Here is an 18841-nt window from a genome sequence, read left to right as displayed (position 1 = left end):
GAAAGGAGGGTATAAGATGAACATCAACAAAAGCATAATGAGGATAATGGAATGTAGTTGAATTAAGTCGGGTGATGCTGAGGGAATTAGATTAGGAAATGAGACGCTTAAAGTAGTAAATGAGTTTTGCTATTTGGGGAGCAAAATAATTGATAATGATCAAAGTAGAGAGGATATAAAATGTAGACTGGCAATGGCAAGGAAAGCGTTTCTGAAGAAGAGAAGTTTGTTAACATCGAGTATAGGTTTAAGTGTCAGGAAATCTTTTCTGAAAGTATTTGTATGGATCGTAGCCATGTATGGAAGTGAAACATGGCCGATAAATAGTTAAGACAAGAAGAGAATAGAAGCTTTCAAAATGTGGTGCTACAGAAGAATGCTGAAGATTAGACGGGTAGGTCACGTAACTAATGCGGTGGTCCTGAATAGAATTGGGGAGAAGAGAAACTTGTTGCACAACTTAAATAGAAGAAGGGATCGGTTGGTAGGGTATATTCTGAGGAATCAAGGGATCACCAATTTAGTACTGGAGGGAAGCATGGAGGGTAAAAATCGTAGAGGGAGACCAAGTCATGAGTACACTAAACGGGTTCAGAAGGATGTAGGTTGCAGTAGGTACTTGGAGATGAAGAAGCTTGCACAGTCTTAGGACTGGAGACCACTACAACAACACCTTTTTTTTTAAAGGTTGGTGTTACATGAGCTATCGCTGGGAAGGTGCCTGATTCTATTACATTATCATTTTGTCTACACATTTTAATGCATTAATACTGCAGTCATCATGCTTCGTAAAGCTGGAGGATTTCAAAGACCGAATGATACTCATTACTTCTTTGCAATTTGTGGAGGGCTAGATAGATGAGGTCTGTTCAAAAAATTCTGGAACTTTGTCCACAAATTTTTTCTACAGTAACCTTTTACTTATTGTGGATAGTTTCCCACAAAATATTCTCCTCCACAATTGATACACCGCTCCCAACACTATTTCCACTTCTGGAAGCAGTCTTGGTGCACCACTTTTATCTCGTCCATCACTGCAAATCATCATCCTTTCAATGGGATTTTCAGCTTTGGAAATAAAAAAAGTCCACAGGGGAGTACAGTGGATGAGGCAGCACAGTTATTTCATTTTTTGTGCAAGAGTCGTGCACCAACAGGGATGAATGTAAGGGTGCATTTTCATGATGCAGGAGCTGTGAATTGTCTCGCCACATTTCAGGCTGTTTCCTTCTCACATTTTCTCATCCTTCTCACCTATTCTCATTGACATCACAACATGTACCTGTGGCATGAATTCATGATGAACCTTCAAACTCAAAGAAAGCTATCAGCAAGCTTTTGACATTTGACCTGACATGACGAGCTTTTTTGGGTCTTGGTGAACCTTTCCTGACCCATTGTGAAGACTGAACCTTGGCCTCAACATCATAACCATAGACTGTCTCATCATCAGTTATGATTCGCTAAAGGAACATGTTCTCATTTGTGCAATCCAAAAGCTCTTCACAGATTGCAAGGCAAAGGTCTTTCTGGTCTTGAGTCATGATCTGTGGGATGAACTCAGCAGCAACATGATTCATTCCAAGATGCTGTATCAGCATTTCATGACATGATCCTGTTCCGGCATAACAATAGGTGCTGGCATGACGATCAAATGGAAGAGCAGAGAGGGCTATGAGATGACGTCAGCCAGTAGTATGCTGACGACCTCTCTTTAGGTTGACACCAAGACAGGAGCGGCCTCTACACGAAGAGAACGTAAGTGTCTCGCCACCTAGCTGGAGTGGAAGACAAGCCATCATACAAATGACTTATGAATTGAACTGTTTTGCTTGCATTGAAATTGTATATACTAAAGGACATTGATTATATGCATGTCGCCAATTGCTTGTGACACACCTTTGTGAATACACAAAGTTAAGTATTGTCAATTTAACTTACTGTAATAAACTCCATTAATACGATTTGACTGAATTGTTGTCTATCGATCTGAGAAAACAGCTTCCTAGGCACCCTATACTGGACGAGTGGGCAGAACACAGTATTGACGACGAGGATTCAAACACCACGTGCCTCACGGCCACTGAATTTTCTTTTGTGTTTTGCTGGTGCCTTAATTCTCTTTGTCTTTCCTTCGCAAGGGTGTTTACTTGCTTTAACGGTCTCTTATCACATTTTTGCTAATCAGTGTTTTCAGGTGGGTGTTGCAGAAATTTTCTTTGCTTTTGTACTCACATTTCTTGCTTGCCTTCTCTGTTTATTGCATTTGTCTCTTCCAACATGCCCACCCCACATACCCCACCACCTGCTCAGGTGCCACAGCTGCCAGCGTTAGATGCAATGCAGCTAATACAGATGTTTCAGCAGAGCCAGCAAATATCCTCACTGCTAAACATGGTACAGTAGCTCTTGGTGAACCAGACTACTAATGCAGCACAAGCACCACCTACAGCAGCTCCAAGTGCTATAATGCCTTTTCAGCAGTTTCATGAACAAGAAGAGGAATGGCTCGAGTGGTTGCAACAGTTTGAAACCCACAAAATTGCTCACAAAGTACCAGGTACTGTGAAGCTCCCAAATTTATTGTCCACAGTAGGAAGTGCAATGGAGACTCACTCAGAAGTTATTTCCTGGTGCCACTCTGAGTGAACTTTCATACGATCAGGTTGTAGATTCGCTAACTATTATGACCAACAAGCGAATGTGGCAGCAGCTAGGTATCGATTCCTTAATTGTAAAAAACAGTCAGAACAAACTTATGGCATGTGAGTAACAGGTTTGCAGAGTATGATGAGGAAATGCAAATTCAAATGTGCTTGTGGTGCTTTATATTCAGATGTTAAGTTGCGATCATGTACAATGTAACTGATGTCAAACTCGGAGAACAGATCTTGAAACATTCTGATCCATCATTTCAGCAAGTAGTGCAAATACTAGATCAGTACGATTCAGGTATCCTGTCAGCAGATAAATTTGACCAGCCAGCAATATGTCAGGTTGAGTCCCTCGTTTGCGACTGGCCCATTTGGCAGCAGCAACTTGCACTCACCATGCCGCATAAACAACTCTCCACACCACATAAGCAGCTTGCTAATCAGGTGGCTACACAGGTGAACAGAATTAGGTCATGCCCTCGGTGTTATTCATTGCACAAATCCCAAGACTGCCCCTCCCAACAAGCACAGTGTTACGCCTGTGGCAAGAAAGGGCATGTACAATCAATATGTGTGCAACAGAACAAACATAAGAATTTGGCCCACTCACAAAAATCTAGTCAAAAGGCCCACATCATTAATGCAGTATAATCAAAATCTGCAACAGGCATTAGCAAAACTAGTAAGTGAGCAGTTTCTTCACTGCTAAGCCAGTCCAACAAACTTTATGTTTATTTGCTTCTTTGTGGGAAATGTGGGAAATTTCAGCTGGACACAGGTGCCTCTGTTACATTGCTGAATCATCACACATATGAAATGTTAAGCTCCCCACGTCTGTCTAAAACTAGTATGCAGCCGACAGCTTGTAATGGACAAGACAGTCCTTTTCCAGAAAATGTACTTTGCCTGCCAAGTATCGCTCGCATACGCAAACAGTAACTTGTACAGTGCTACAATCACGCAATTGTGAGAACATATTTGGTCTTGATTCCTTTGATTTGTTTGGCTTTCACATTCAGAACAATGTGTTGCCAGTGTCTGCATTCCATGCAAAAGACAGTGTAGCTAGCTTGCTGAAAGAATTCCCAGAACTCTTTTCTGAAGGTTTAGGTAAGGCTAACAATTTTGTTGCACATATTACTCTAAATACAATGCTCAGCCAAAATATTGCCATGCCAGACCTGTTCCCATTGCATTACAGGAAAACATCACAGCTGAACTTAAAGAATTGCAAGATAGCAGAGATATTGCGCCCATACAAGCTAGCCAATGGGCAAGTCCACTGGTTTTGCTCTCCAACCCTTCAGGCCACATTCACCTCTCTGTTGACTGTAAGTCTATGGTCAACCCACAAACTGTGATTGATACTTACCCCTTGCCACACCCAGAGGATATCATGGACAGATTAGGCACTGGTTGCTACTTCTCAAAAACTGATTTGTATGACACATATCTTCAAATAATGCTTGATGAAGAATCTCAAAAAGTGTGTGTAGTGAATACTCATTTGGGCTTGTTTAAATACTTGTGTTTGCCTTTTGGCAGTGCTTCCACACCTGCCATTTTCGAATGGTATTTGGAACAGCTGACTGCTCAAGTGCCAAACTGCTCAAACTATTTGGACAATATTGTTGTAGCAGGTCATACACCTGAAGATCATATTACAAATTTGTGTACTTTGTTTTGTGTGTTATCTGATGCAGGACTAAAGCGTGGACTGGACAAGTGTGATTTTTTTAAACCTGAGCTGCAGTATCCTGGTCATGTCATACACAGTTAAGGTGTACAGCCCCTTCAGTTACATTTTTTAGCCATACAAGATTTGCCAGTTCCTTGCAATGTCCCAGAATTGCAGTCAGTCTTAGGGAAAATGAACTATTATATTCGGCTCATACCGAATGCTGCACAAATCACAGCTCCATTGCACCTCTTGCGTCACAAGAATGTTCCCTTTGTTTGGACAGACAAGTGTCAACAAGCTTTTCAAAAACTTAAAGATGCATTGCTCAGTGATCAATGCTTAGTTCACTTTGATCCTGACAAATCAGTTGTACTGCAAGTTGATGCTTGATCTTACGGAATCGGTGCAGTGCTTTCACACAGAATTGGTGATACAGACAGGCTTATCATTTTCACATCAGAAGTGTTGTCCAAAGCGCAGTGTAACTATTCACAAATTGAGAAAGAGGCTTTGGCTATTGTGTAAGGTGTCACCAAATTCCACCCCTATTTGTATGGCAGAAAATTCTACTTAGTAACGGATCACAACCCTTTGCAGTCCTTGTTTCATCCGACAAAACCAGTTCCTGTACGAACTGCCCAAAAATTGCAAAGATGGGCTTTGTTGTTATCTCAATACCAGTACAAGATTGTGTATTGTCTGACAGTGCAACATGGTAATGCTAACACACTTTCACGTTCTTGTGATTGGCCCTGATTCAGACTTTGAAACTTCTGCTGCACCTTGTTGTCACATCGATGCCCAGGATTCTGAATTGCTTCAATCTTTTCCACTGAACTACAGGAAAATTGCACAGGACATGGAAGCTGATTCAGATTTGAGCATTTTGCTTACATACATTCGCACATCTTGGCCTCGTTACTTGCATAACATAAAGAACTCTGTTAGTGTGCTGATAGTTTGTATGTTGACATAGCCTCGCTATACAGAAAGGTGTGATTCTTGTACAAAATGGCAGAGGACAGTCATGTGTGTTGATCCTACAGCTTTGCAAACAGAAGCGTTGCAGTTATTTCACCAAGGACACTGGGGGACTGTTCATGGGAAACAGTTAGTGCGTCGACACTGTACTTGGCAGGGTATGGACACCCAAATAGGACAGATGATGTCACAGTGTCACGCATGTGTGGAAAATCAGTCCGCTCCACCACAAAAATTCTCTGCTTGACCTAAGTCACAATCACTATGGCAACGTGTGCACATAGACTTTGCGGGACCTTTTTGGAACACTCATTGGTTGATTGTGGTTGACTCATATAGCAAGTTTCCTTTTCCTGTGCCAATGAATGTGACAATGTCACATAGCACAATTCAGGTGTTGTCCTCTATTTTTTGCCTCGAAGGTTTACCTGAAATCATAGTGTCAGACAACAGCCCTCAGTTCCAGTTCATGTCAAATGAATGTGAAACATTCTGTGAACGCAATGGCATACAGCATCTAACTAGTTCACCATTCCATCCTCAGTCAAACAGCAAATTGGAATGTTTTGTCAGAACCTTCAAGCAGCAGTTGGCCAAACTTCGCTCCACACACACCAGGGATCAAGCATTGCAACTCTTTCTCTCCTCCTATCATTTGCACACACGAGATGGACCATTGCTGGCAGAATTGCCTCATGTCTTGTCGCCATTGAGCACTACTCCGCATGCTCCACTCTCCTCAGCATCCGGTGCCCAAGGAAGATCACAGGTATTGCTTTGCACTGCATTATATTGTGTTTTATAGGGTTTTTAGTGGCAGCAGATGGTGGGTGCGGGGTGAGATAGTCTGACGACTTGGTGCTTGCATGTATCTCATTTCAGGTCCATACGGATTGCACCATCAACATCACAATCAACTTACCACTGTCATGTGCACAGTGATCCTTCTGTGTCTCTTTCCCCCTGATTCATGTATCCCGAGGACACTGTGGCCACAGGAGCCACCAGAGGGTGTTATCACGACACCGCGGGACAACCCCATGGAGACTGAGCCTTTGCCTCCTCCGCCTCCTCTCATCCTACTGATGGGCTGCCTAGAGGAAAACTGGGAAATCTACTTTACATTGGGGGCTGGTTATCATGTGCTAATGTGCTACACCACACTGTAAACATCGCACTAAAATTGTGTGATTTCTCTGTAAATGCAAGCCCGGAATCACATAAAATTTCTCTCTGACTGGGAGGTAAAATCACATGGAAATTACACTGTTTATATTTGAATGTTTGCTGGTATCCAAATAAAAAGGACAAAAACATGTTTTGTAGTGCTCTCTCCATGATAACAAGAAACCATTGTTGAGCGCTGAAATGGTCCACCATGCTCTGGATCAATTCAGAGAATGAGATGCAGTTGTAAGATTTTGACTGCACACGCTCTGATGTGACATCATCCCTTCCAACACTGTGAATGCTACATTGCTCACAGCACTAGGTCAGTATTTTTCTTTGAAATTCCATGTAACATGTTGTGCAAGAGCAGAATCTGAGGGGTTTTTGAGGTGTGATTTCAGTAACGACTCCATGGGAGAGTGGTTAGCTACATTGAATGCCGACTGGCAATACATTGGCCCATGTTAGGTTCATGCTGCCACCAACATGATTCTTTTTATTTCATTTTGCTCCTTGCAGCCTTAAAAAATTGATCATGAAGTTTAAATATATTCAAACAGTTCAATCTATGAATGTAAAAATTAATACATTCAATTTAGTTACAATTACTCTGCTTGTAAGTCAAAAGACTATAGATGGTCGTAAAAAAGGTAAGTATATGAGTAAATTTAGCATGACAGTTTTTTTCCCTCTTTATAGTGGGTACCACAGCAATGAGTTTCTTAAAAGAAGGTGGCATTTTCCACTTTTCCTGTATAAATTGTATTTGTTCGTGACTAGTTTCAGCCTTCTGGCCATTAGAAAGCTATGCCTTACACACTGAAACATTGGCTGTCTTGTTAGTTTGAGAGCATTTGTGGACAAAAATGAATAGAAAACACAAATTTAAAGATTCTGTCATTTCAATATGCAAGGGTGAGGCATATTTTTCTATTACAGAACGACAAAATCACTTGAGAAATTGCCTAGAAGGCTGAAACTAGTTACGAACAAATGAAATTAATACAGCAAAAGGGGAAAATGCCACCTCCTTTTACTATGAAAGTGTTTTCTGTAGATGGTCTGCTAAATAGACCCCTTTCCAGTAGATCTTAGGATGAGAATATGAGATCTAAAGAGTTAGGTAGATCTCTCATAAATCTAACAGGGTGATGTGAGTTGAGGCTCACTGATTTGGCTCAAACTATGTGAATAGAAGCAGGTAGATGACCCTTAAAGTTCCTAGAATATGTCACCTGAGTGGGCCATAGGAAGAAGTAAAATGCTCTCTAAAATGTTATGCCTAGAGTATGAGTAAATTTTGAGCATCAGATGTTGAAACAGTGTGGCAGCAAAATGGTTAAGAGTGTAAACTAAAAGTTCACAAGATGGGATTCAATTCCCAGTAGTTCTATCATTTTCGCTCTTTCATTTTATTTTATTCTTCACAATGTTAAATTATTAAACAGAAAATTTAAAGATACATGGAATATTTGGAAAGTAAGTACTGTTTTGGAAAAAAAATCATAAAAACATTTTTTCATACTGAAATCTATTTTTCCAAGGAAGAACATTTCTTAAGCTCCTTTTCTACATAGTTGCCACCATTCTTCAGATATCTGTCATAGCAGGAAAGCAACTTTTCTATGCCCTCTTCATAGAAAGATACTATCAGTGAATGCAGTTACTGCTGAACACTGACAAAGTGCCTTCCTCCAAAATTACCCTTCCAGTTCAAGAACAAGTGGTAGTGAGAAGGAGGGAGATCAGGTCCATATGGTGGGTGATTAAACTGCTCCTAACTGAATTTGTGAATGATGTTTGAGTAACACCAGCAGAATGGGGATGTGCATTGTCATGAAACAGCACAATGCCTCAGCTGAGCTTTCCATGCCTTTTGTTTTGAATTGTGTACTGAACTTTTTTCTATGTTTCACACTGTCATACCATAATGATGGTTTCACCTCCGGGAAGAAACTCAATAACCACAAAATGGTGCAAGAAAAATCCTGCGTTCAGCAGCGGCTGTCTTCACTGGAGGCATCTTCCTATGAAGAGGGCACAGAGATGTTGGTTTCCCACAGTGACAAATGCCTGAACAATGGTGGCAACTATGTAGAAAAATAGTTTAATAGTTTAAGAAAGATTCTTTCTTGTAAAAATAAATTTTGGTTTGAGAAACATTACTTACTATCCAGACATTCATCGTATTTAAATAGTTCAGTTTATGTAAGTAAAATGAATACATACAATTTAATAATGATTTACTATCCCTGTAAGTCAAAAGGCTACAGGCCTCCACTGGTTATTTATACAGAAATTACAGGCCAGGCATCAACAAGGTTGAGAGTCATCACAATGAATAACTGACTCTGCAATCAGTCTCTAAAGATCATATCATTCTCTGACAACACATCACTGGAATGTGGTATGGAGAGGCATTTTCTCATCAATCTGCTCTCCCAGATGTTGAGTGCACCCTGTTCCAGCCTTTCCAGCAAGAAAAAACACCTGAAAGTACTGGGAATTGAAACCAACTCATCTCTGTGACTCTCAGACATGCTGATTGCTCAGCCTATTGAGGTCCACCATATCTATTGGTGGAGCAAATTACAGTTTCCTAGTTTGGCACAGATATTCCCATAAAAAAAACTTGCTTCTGCTGCCAGTCTCTCTCCCCTTTAACTTCAAGTTGTTACTGCCATACTTAGCACTCCAGTTTTCATCTAATACTTAAGACTTCTAACAAATCCTTGTGCAATAGCACTGTCTGCAACACTTCCTTTTCTTCTATTTGGCAAAGGAACCTTGACTAAAAGAACAATTTATTCTGGCAGCTTCTGCAAGAGTATACCAATTTCTACAAGTAGATGGTTTTTCTGTCTTGTTTTGATCACAGTTATCTTCTAAAGTTTCTTGTTGAAAAATATTTATTCTGTCAGGACAGTGATCTATGTTACTAAACAGCTACAATGGTCACCCAGTTACAGTTGCAGGTTGTGTATCTAATGGCTTCAAGGGGCAGCAAAAATTTGATTTTCAGTGTTTCATTTCATTACTGCCCGAATTTAAAAATGTAAAATGCTTCCATAATTTACACATTAAGTGGTATACTCTTACATTAAGTGTTTAACACAATAAGACAAGTATTAAATTGATTTAGGAGATGACGTGTTGTTCAAAGATCACAGGATTGAAAATACAGTCCCATGTGAAGTGAGGAATATGATGAAATCAATACTGAGTGTCATCACCACTGTTGGCTATAGCTGCTGCTACACACCTTGACCTTGGCATTGAATCAAAGAGGCTCTGGAAATGTTGTTGGAGTATAGCAGCCCATGCCACTTCCACATATTGCCAAAGTTGATCTGGTGTAGTAGCAGATGGTGTATCCCAGGCCAGTCATTCCACAATCATCAACTAGAAATTTTTGATAGGCGAGAGATTGAAAGAACAAGGAGGCCAAGGCAAAAATGCAATACAATGGACGATGAAGATGTCTCGAACATTGTGTGCCACACGTGATCACGCATTATCTGGTTGCAATGTGGCCACTGGCAAGCTCTGAAGGTATGGGGCAACAACAGGCTCCAACATTTCAGAGATGTGACACTGACTGGTTGGTGTAGCTGCGGTGTGTACTATGGGGGTATGGGAATGGAATCCAATAGCACCCCAAACCATGATATTGGATATAGGGCCAGTATGGCGATGCATAAGACAACAGTCCAACAATCTCTCAGAATGGTGTCTCCAGGCTCTAAGCCGACCACTGTGGTGATGCAGGCAGAATCAGGATTCATTAGTAAACACAGTGTCATTTCATTTGTTTATCCATGTCGGTCATTCATCACATCATTGCCAGTGCAAACGCCTTTGGCATTGACTCATTGGTAAACACAGCAATGGAGGCCTTGTGAACAGTCCACTCTGCTGTTAACAACATCGAGTGGTAAGTGCGGAAACTGATTGTTGTGTAACAGACAAAATTGTTGTGCTATAGTTCATGATGTGGCAAAGTAATCCATTACTGCCACATACACAATATGCCTGTTGTCACATGCAGGAACGCAATGTTGGTCCATCATTCCCTCCTGCATTAATTGATTACAAATCCGCATCACAGTTGCTTGGTTCTCTCCGACATGATCATCAATTTCTCTGAAGGATAATATGCAATCCCTATAAGCAACAATATCTCAGTAAGCAACTATTCTTTCTCAGTCAAACTATGAAATTTGCTCGAAAGGTGCTCAATGTCTTCTGCAAGGTATACTCAAGCTGCTTACACAAAACAACTGAATGAAAGAACAAGTCCAGAATGCCCACACGGCTGCCTGTTGCCCCTCATACAGTGCTTGCAGGTGGCACTACTGGTGCCGTGATATGTGCCTATGCTGAAATGTGTATCTCTCATCGCTGCAAAGGCATGCTGTGAATTTCACCTGATTTGGCTGCTTCCTCCAGGGTGTTGCATCTTGGAGGGCCAGCAGTGTATAAAAAAAGTATTTACTCTCAAGCTTAAAAAGAAACACACAGAGCCACTAATACTCCCAATCCTTCATTATGGTGATGCTATTCTTATATGACTTTTATATGAGAGCTCACATCGGCTGGAATTGGCAATGAATGCTTGTGTGTAATACATTTGTGATGTGTGTGTATCACTTCTGCCTATGAACAAAATATCATCATCATCTTGATCACTGTACTCCTTCTTATTTATCTTCAGTCATTACACTAATATCTGAAGGAAAGAAACAGCAGAAACACCTGTTCTCAAACAAGTAAAATCCTCTCTGAATCACTACACAATACTGCCATGTTCTTCAGATCATTTTCTGTATCAGTAACCTGACTTTTGAACAATCTTCCCCAAAATATTACAAAAATTTAAATCTGTTTGAATTGCAAAAGACAGCTAATGAAACACGTTCTATCACAATAGCTATCTCTTCTGCAGCTTAATCTCATCAACCCTTCCTCTCCCACCACTTTTCCCTTCTCTTGTCGACAGAGTTCTCTATTGAGATCATCTTCTTTCCTAGCAGCCATTGTTACTTTCATTTCAATCTTCCCCTCTTTCATCATCTATTCCAGATCTTCTAATACAAAACATGCTACACAGGTGCTAAAGTAGATAATAAGATTCTTAATGGATCCATTATTTTATCATTATTAGTTTTACTCCTATTATTCTTAGTCTATTGACAATTATTATTATTTATCAATAATGCAAATTATTATTATTGAGTTTTTTATGTAATACTTAATCAATAACATTCTTAATTCCGCGATTATTTTTTCATCATTATTAATTTTACTGTTATTGTTATTATTATTATTGTTATTATTGCCAGTCATGAAAACTGACAACGGATGGGAGAACAGTATATTGATCACACGCCTCTCCATACCCACATCCAATGGTGCCTAAGAACTGAGGATAATACGACAGCCAGTAGGTACTGTTGGGTCTTCATGGCCTGTTTGGACTGTGTTTGTATTACTGACAGTTATTCTTTATACCAATAATGAAAATTACTATTTTTATTGATAATTAAAATTATGTTCTGGTCACTGTCATATACTATTTTTTTGTATGTGTTGTTTCCGGTCAGATATAAGAGGGGGACTTAAGGCCCTAATCTGGCCAGGCTAAATAAGCAACAAATAAATACACATATTCCCCAGTGATTTGAGAATGAGAGGACTTCACAATTTCTGAACAACTTAACACAAAATTTTAAATCTTTTTGAAACTTTCTTCGTGCCCTCTCCCACAAAATACAAAAATATATAAAGGGATTTTTCCTTCTTAGGTTTACCAGTTTTGGTTTTGACTTTTTTCATTAGTCTGTGGGTGAATAATCTGAAACTACTGAAACAAACATAGTTTTGAGTCTTAAACCACAACAGAATTACACACTTAGTATCAAAATTGAACACATTTCTAATCAGATGTTTGAATCAGTCAGGTCATATTATTTCTAGATGTGAACTGAGTTTACACAAGCACTTTCAGAAGTGTGAGAGAGAATGAAAATAAAAGGTCAATAAATCAATAGTGACATATAAGGTTGCTTTCTACTATTTAACTTCCTTCTCAACCTTTCTAAAATGTATTTCTTACCCCTGCAGTCTGAATTTTTTTCCCCATGTTATGTATTCCACAGCTCTCAGCAACTTTCACTCTCTTCCTGTTTCCGTATATTTTTTTCCAATGAAGAGTTACTTACAAAGGCATGAAATTCCAAACCAATATAGAAAATGCTCTCAGCTAGCAGAAATGGTAAAGTCTGCCAGCCTTGCTTCCAAGATTAAGGTGGAGCTCACCATCTGCATCATCATCGATAGAACTGACTGTGGTCCTTTGGTGCACAGCCGAATGGAGGGTCTGAATCACAGTCTCAGGCAGTTCTGTGACTGCCGCTTAATAGGTCAGGAGTCCACAACACACAGTAGGTGGCTACATGGATAGCGGGGGCTGTATGGAAGGGACTGGGCAGTTTTTTTAGGTTAGAGGGTCTCAGGGAAGCACAGAAAGGGCATCTGTCTAAAAGGAGGCAGGTAAAACACAGTAAAGTACTTGTAGAAACAATTGGTATTGTAGCTGTAAATTGTCATAGCTATGTTGGAAAAGAACAAAAGCTCCAAGCCCTAACAGAAAGGGCTGAAGCTCAAATAGTTATAAGTGCAGAAAGCTGGCTAAAGCTGGAAATAAGTTTAGCCGAATTTTTTTCAAACAATCTACCAGTGTTCAGAAAGGATAGATTAAATACAGTTGGTGGTGGAGTATTTATTGCTGTCAGAAGTAGTTTGACTTGTAGTGAAATTGAAGTATGTAGTTCCTGTGAAATAGTATGGATAGAGATTATACCAGACAATCAGACTAAATTAATTGGATCGTTTTACCAAACCCTTGATTCAGAAGATGTAGTTGCTGAACAGTTCAAAGAAAACTTGAGTCTCATTTCAAATAGGTACCCCACTCATACAATTATAGTGGTTGTGACTTCAATCTACCCTCAATATGCTGGTAAAATTATATGTTTAAAGCCGGCGGCAGGCATAAAACATCATCAGAAATTGTACTGAATGCTTTCTCAGAAAATTATTTTGAACTATTAGTTCATGAACCCACTCGAAGCATAAATGGTTGAGAAAGCATACTTGACCTCTTAGCAACAAATAATCCTGGACAAATGGTGAGTATCATGACGAATAAAGGGATTAGTGACCAAAAGGCAGTTGCTGCTAGGCTGAATACAACCATAAAAAAGAAATGCAAAGCGTATCTATTTAAAAAAAACTGATAAAAATGCTCTTAACACCTTTTTAAGAGACAGTCTTCACTTCTTCCTATCTGATCATGTAAGAACAGAAAACTTGTGGAATGATTTCAAAGAGATAATATTGACAGCAAATTCAGAGATATGTACTATGTAAATTAATACGTGATGGTACTGATCCCCCATGGTACACAAAATGGGTCAGATCATTGTTGCAGAACCAGTGAAAAAAGCATGCCAAATTTAAAAGAACACAAAATCCCCGACACTGGCAAAGTTTTGCAGACGTTCGAAATACAGCACGTACTTCAAAGTGAGATGTTTTTAATAATTTCCACAGTGAAATTCTGTCTCAAAATCTGGCAGAAAACCCAAAGAGATTCTGATCATACATAAAGCACACCAGTGGCAAGACGCAATCAATACCTTCACTGCATGATAACAATGGTGAAGTCACTGATGACAGTGCTACTAAAGCAGAATTATTAAACACAGTTTTCTGAAACTCCTTCATCAAAACAGATGAAATAAATATTCCTCAATTCCAAGCAAGAACAACTGCCAAGATGAGAAACATAGAAGTAGATATCCTCGGTGTAACAAAGCAACCTAAATCACTTAATAAATCCACGGCCTCCGGTCCAGATTGTATACTGGTCAGGTTCCTCTCAACTTATGCTGATATAATAGCTCCATATTTAGCAATCATAGACAACTGCTTGCTCACAGAAAGATCCGTGCCTAAAGACTGTATAATTTGTTAAGTCACACCAATACTGAAAAAGGGAAGTAGGAGTAATCTGCTGAATTACAGGCCCATATCACTAACGTCGATTTGCAGTAGGGTTTTGGAACATATACTGTATTCGAACATTATGAAGTACCTCAAAGAAAATGATTGGCACATAGTCAGCATGGATTCAGAAAATATCTTTCTTGCAAAACACAACTAGCTCTTTATACTCGTGTCAAATTGATTCCATATTTTTAGATTTCCAGAAGGCTTTTGACACCATTCCTCACAAGTGTCTTCTAACCAAACATGCGTGCCAATGGAATATAGCCTCAGTTGTGTGACTGGATTCATGATTTCCTGTCAGGAAGGTCACAGTTAGTAGTAATAGACAGAAAGTCATCGAGTAAAACAGACGTAACATCTGGCATTCCCCAAGGAAGTGTTATAGGCCCTCTATTGTTCCTAATCTATATTAACGACATAGGAGACAATCTAAGTAGCCCTCTTAGATTTTTTGCAGTTGATGCTGTCATTTACCATCTTGTACAGTCATCAGATGACCAAAATGAATTGACAATGATTTAGATAAGATATCTGTATGGTGCGAAAAGTGGCAATTGACCCTGAATTTACATGAGTACTACAAGAAATCCGCTAAATTTTGATTATGCGATAAGTCACAAAAATCTGACGGCAATAAATTCAAATAAATACTTAAAGATTACAATTACAAATAACCTAAATTAGAACAATCACATACATAATGTTATTGGTAGAGCAAACCAAAGACTGAGATTCCTTGGCAGAACACTTAGAAGGTGCAACAGGTCTACTCAGAGACTGCTTACCACGCTTGTCCGCCCTATTCTGGAGTATTGCTGTGCAGTTTGGGATCCGCAGCAGGTGGGACTGATGGATGACATCAACAAAGTACACAGAAGGTCAGCTTGTTTTGTATTATCGTGAAATAGGGGAGATAGTGCCACAGGCATGATACATGAATTGGAGTGGCAATCATTAAAACACAGGCATTTTTCATGGCGACAGGATCTTGTCATGAAATTTCAATCATCAGTTGTCTCCTCCAATTGCGAAATAAGAGAAATCAGGGCTCACACAGAAAAATTTAAGTGCTCATTTTTCCCACATGCCATTCAAGAGTGGAACGGTAGAGAGACAGCTTGAAGGTGGATCATTGAACCCTCTGCCAGGCACTTTAATGTGAATTGCAGAGTAATCACGTAGATGTAAATGTATTTAAGAAAATGTTGTGCTAGTAACAAAAGTGGAGGACTTTTACATATATATAAAACTCTGAATGAAACAGGCTGTTGCAATCATACTACTATTGTAGAAATTGTTGTCCCACAACAAAAAGAATAATAAAGCATCTAGTGGAAAGGAAAACAAAAGAAGTGGTTTAGAGTCATATTTACAGTATGAAATACACTTGAATATTCCAGTCAAACACTACTGAAATATTAATATCCCACTTCTAAAAACAACAAAAACATGTTTATTGCCAACTGAATATGACGTTATTTCACTAAATCTCTGTTTTTTTGTGATGGAAGGACATACAGGAGTGAATCATACCATTCCAAAAAATGTTGGAAACCAGATACCGGGTTCAACTGCCAGATTTCTATTGGATGCTGAGTGATTGATGAGTATTTTACTGTGAGGCTGGAAATAAAAAGCAAAATAATTAAAAATGAAGATGTTTAAATAATACAAAAAATAATGCTGCAAAAGACTATTAGATAATAGGGCTCTAATAAACAGATTTTTCTTTTAGTTGAATTCTGAACTACGGGAAAGGACTCTATTTTAAAAAGGTACTCATCTTACATTTTACTGTCTTTGTGCATTTTTATAGCATGGTGATTACTTACTGGAACTGGTGATCCTTCACTCTCTGGGCGTTTACTGGAATCCCAATACAGGGCTCGCCATCGACAACAAGTGTTGTTGTAACAGGACAGCATGATAGCAGCAAAGCCAGATGCCCCAACTCCGATATTTATCTGGGGGATACGTGACTCCACAAAAAGAGGCTGCAAGTTCCATACCTTTTTTTTAGTGCCATTTCAAATACCCAGAAACAAATAAGTATAGATTATTAGCTTTATCTGTCATTCCCCAGTATATTAATGGGTACATTAATGGAGTCTAAACAGAAAAGTAGAATACCACTCACACACATTGCATACAATAAACTTTCATACTGAGCAAGGAAGTGTGGGGCCAGAACTTTTTGTAACTTATAAGCACAACATAAGATTAAAAATGTGAATGTATTTCAGGCCCCTGAAGATGTCTTGATAAATTACACCAAAACAATGCACCTGGCAAAACAAAATTTTATTTATTCATTTGCACTAAGATGTAACCTCACGCAATTTTCAGACAAATGTATCTACGCATACTGAGCCATGTCAGCTCATTCCCTGTTTTTACATCTTTGCCATCTCTGTCCAGTCGCCAAATGGTGCTTTGGTCACCTGTTAGTTGAGTCTTTGGTTGTAATTCCTTGGAGCAGGTTGTTGACCACATCGGCAGTTAGTCAGTCACAGTGAGGGAGGGGGAGAGAGAGAGAGAGAGAGAGAGAGAGAGAGAGAGAGAGAGAGAGAGAATAGGCACATGTGACATACAGTGAGCTGTTCATGGAGCTTATGGGCACATGATTGTCTAAGCGGCTGGTGGTTGATAGAGTGGTGTTAGTCAGCAATACCGTATTTACTCGAATCTAAGCCGCACTCGAATCAAAGCCGCACCAGAAAAATGAGACTCAAAATCAAGGGAAAAAAAAATTCCCGAATCTAAGCCGCACCTGAAATTTGAGACTCGAAATTCAAGGGGAGAGAAAAGTTTTAGGCCGCGTCTCCAAATCGAAACAAAGTTGGTCCATTGTAATATGAGACACAATTTAGGTCGAATGAATGCCGATACAGCTACAGTAATTTGGTTCGAGTCGTAACCTTAGCAGTTAAGCTTTAGCAGGTAGCCATTGCTATGCGTCAGGCGCTCCGTCCGTATTTAAACGGGTACCCTTCCTTTTTCACGTGCTTCGTCTGGTTTGAATTGATTGCTTATTTTTCTTTGATCTGATAAGCGCCGTTTTCTTTGTTATAGGTGTTTACGTCACTCTAAGCAGAAAATGCATTACTGTACTGTGTCATGCATTGTTTGTCGCATTCAGATAGTGCGTGTTTACGGCCTGTCGCCGCTCGCGGCATGGCTTGCTTTTGTGCGCACTAACGCCGCTTACAATTAAAAAAAAAAAGAGAGGAATCGTCTCATTAGCGAAACAATGGCAAGAGATTGCTATTTGTTGTTACTTACACTGCTGCTTTCTTTGATAATGATCAACAAGAACCAAATAATCCATCCAATGTACATTGTCTCTGGAAGAATAAACTACTACTACTACTACTACTACTACTGCGCATGATAGAAGATGTTCTGAACGAGAGTTAGCGAAAATTTTTCTCCGTTTGAAAATCTTTGCAGGCGCCTCTTTAGTACATTGCATTCTGCACAGAAATTAGAGTCATCTTAGATTTAAAAATCTAGTCAATTGTTGTGCTTCATTTCTGACTGTATCAGTATTAGGCATAAGAATAATACGAATATAAACATGACATGATATGTATATTCTTCCGCGTTTGCTGTTGTCTCACTCTAGTTTCGTAGTTTATTAGGCAGACAGGATTTAAATGAGATAGCAGCAAACACGAAACACTACATGGCTAAATGTTTATATTCGTATTATTCTTATGGTGAAGAGAATACTGCATGTGATTCACAATTCATAGAAGTTCCTATTAGCAGCCATCTCTTCTCACAGGTAGGAAAAAATTCAGGACGTAGAGTTGGCCATATTGACAAACATCCCAAACAGTCTTGCCAATCGGATTTTCGTAGTACATTGAAATGCTGCTACACTCGAAGATGAACAATACGGAATTTGTATTTACTTCGTTGGATAATGTACGAAAATGCAGTGGTCGAAACTCGGGGCGGAGAAGAAAAGCTCGTCTCCCACCTTTTTTTGTAATTTATTTACTGACGCAGAGGATTTGGTGCCAGTATTAATCTTTGTGCCTAAAAAGCATGCCTGTGTAGCGCTACACATATTCGACGGCAGAAGTAAGTTGTGGCGGCACGCACCAACATTTTTCAGAACTTCCGCTTTCTTTGCACTCGATTCTAAGCCGCAGGCGGTTTTTTGGATTACAAAAACCGGAAAAAAAGTGCGGCTTGGATTCGAGTAAATACGGTACTTGGGCCCAATGCCGATAAAGCCGGTTTACCCTGGATTAACCAGGCGTAGTTGCTGTGT

The 18841-nt window shown here is 39.5% G+C and overlaps 1 protein-coding gene across 1 annotated transcript in view; it reads right to left on the bottom strand.

Annotated features, from left to right (window-relative positions):
- The window catches only part of LOC126484913 (cilia- and flagella-associated protein 161-like), a 188498-nt gene that overhangs the window by 2904 nt on the left and 166753 nt on the right, over positions 1–18841 (bottom strand). The window contains exons 4-5 of the mRNA XM_050108513.1: positions 16392–16553; positions 16093–16182 (exon numbers count right to left, since the gene is read on the bottom strand). Coding sequence (XP_049964470.1) covers positions 16093–16182; positions 16392–16553 — 252 coding nt within the window. The remainder of the gene's footprint in view (positions 1–16092; positions 16183–16391; positions 16554–18841) is intronic.

Source organism: Schistocerca serialis, chromosome 6 (genome assembly GCF_023864345.2).
Source record: "Schistocerca serialis cubense isolate TAMUIC-IGC-003099 chromosome 6, iqSchSeri2.2, whole genome shotgun sequence".
In the NCBI taxonomy this organism is placed as follows: Eukaryota; Metazoa; Arthropoda; class Insecta; order Orthoptera; family Acrididae; genus Schistocerca; species Schistocerca serialis.
Note: the sequence above shows the minus strand (reverse complement) of the source record. Positions and strands in the feature narration are given on the sequence as shown.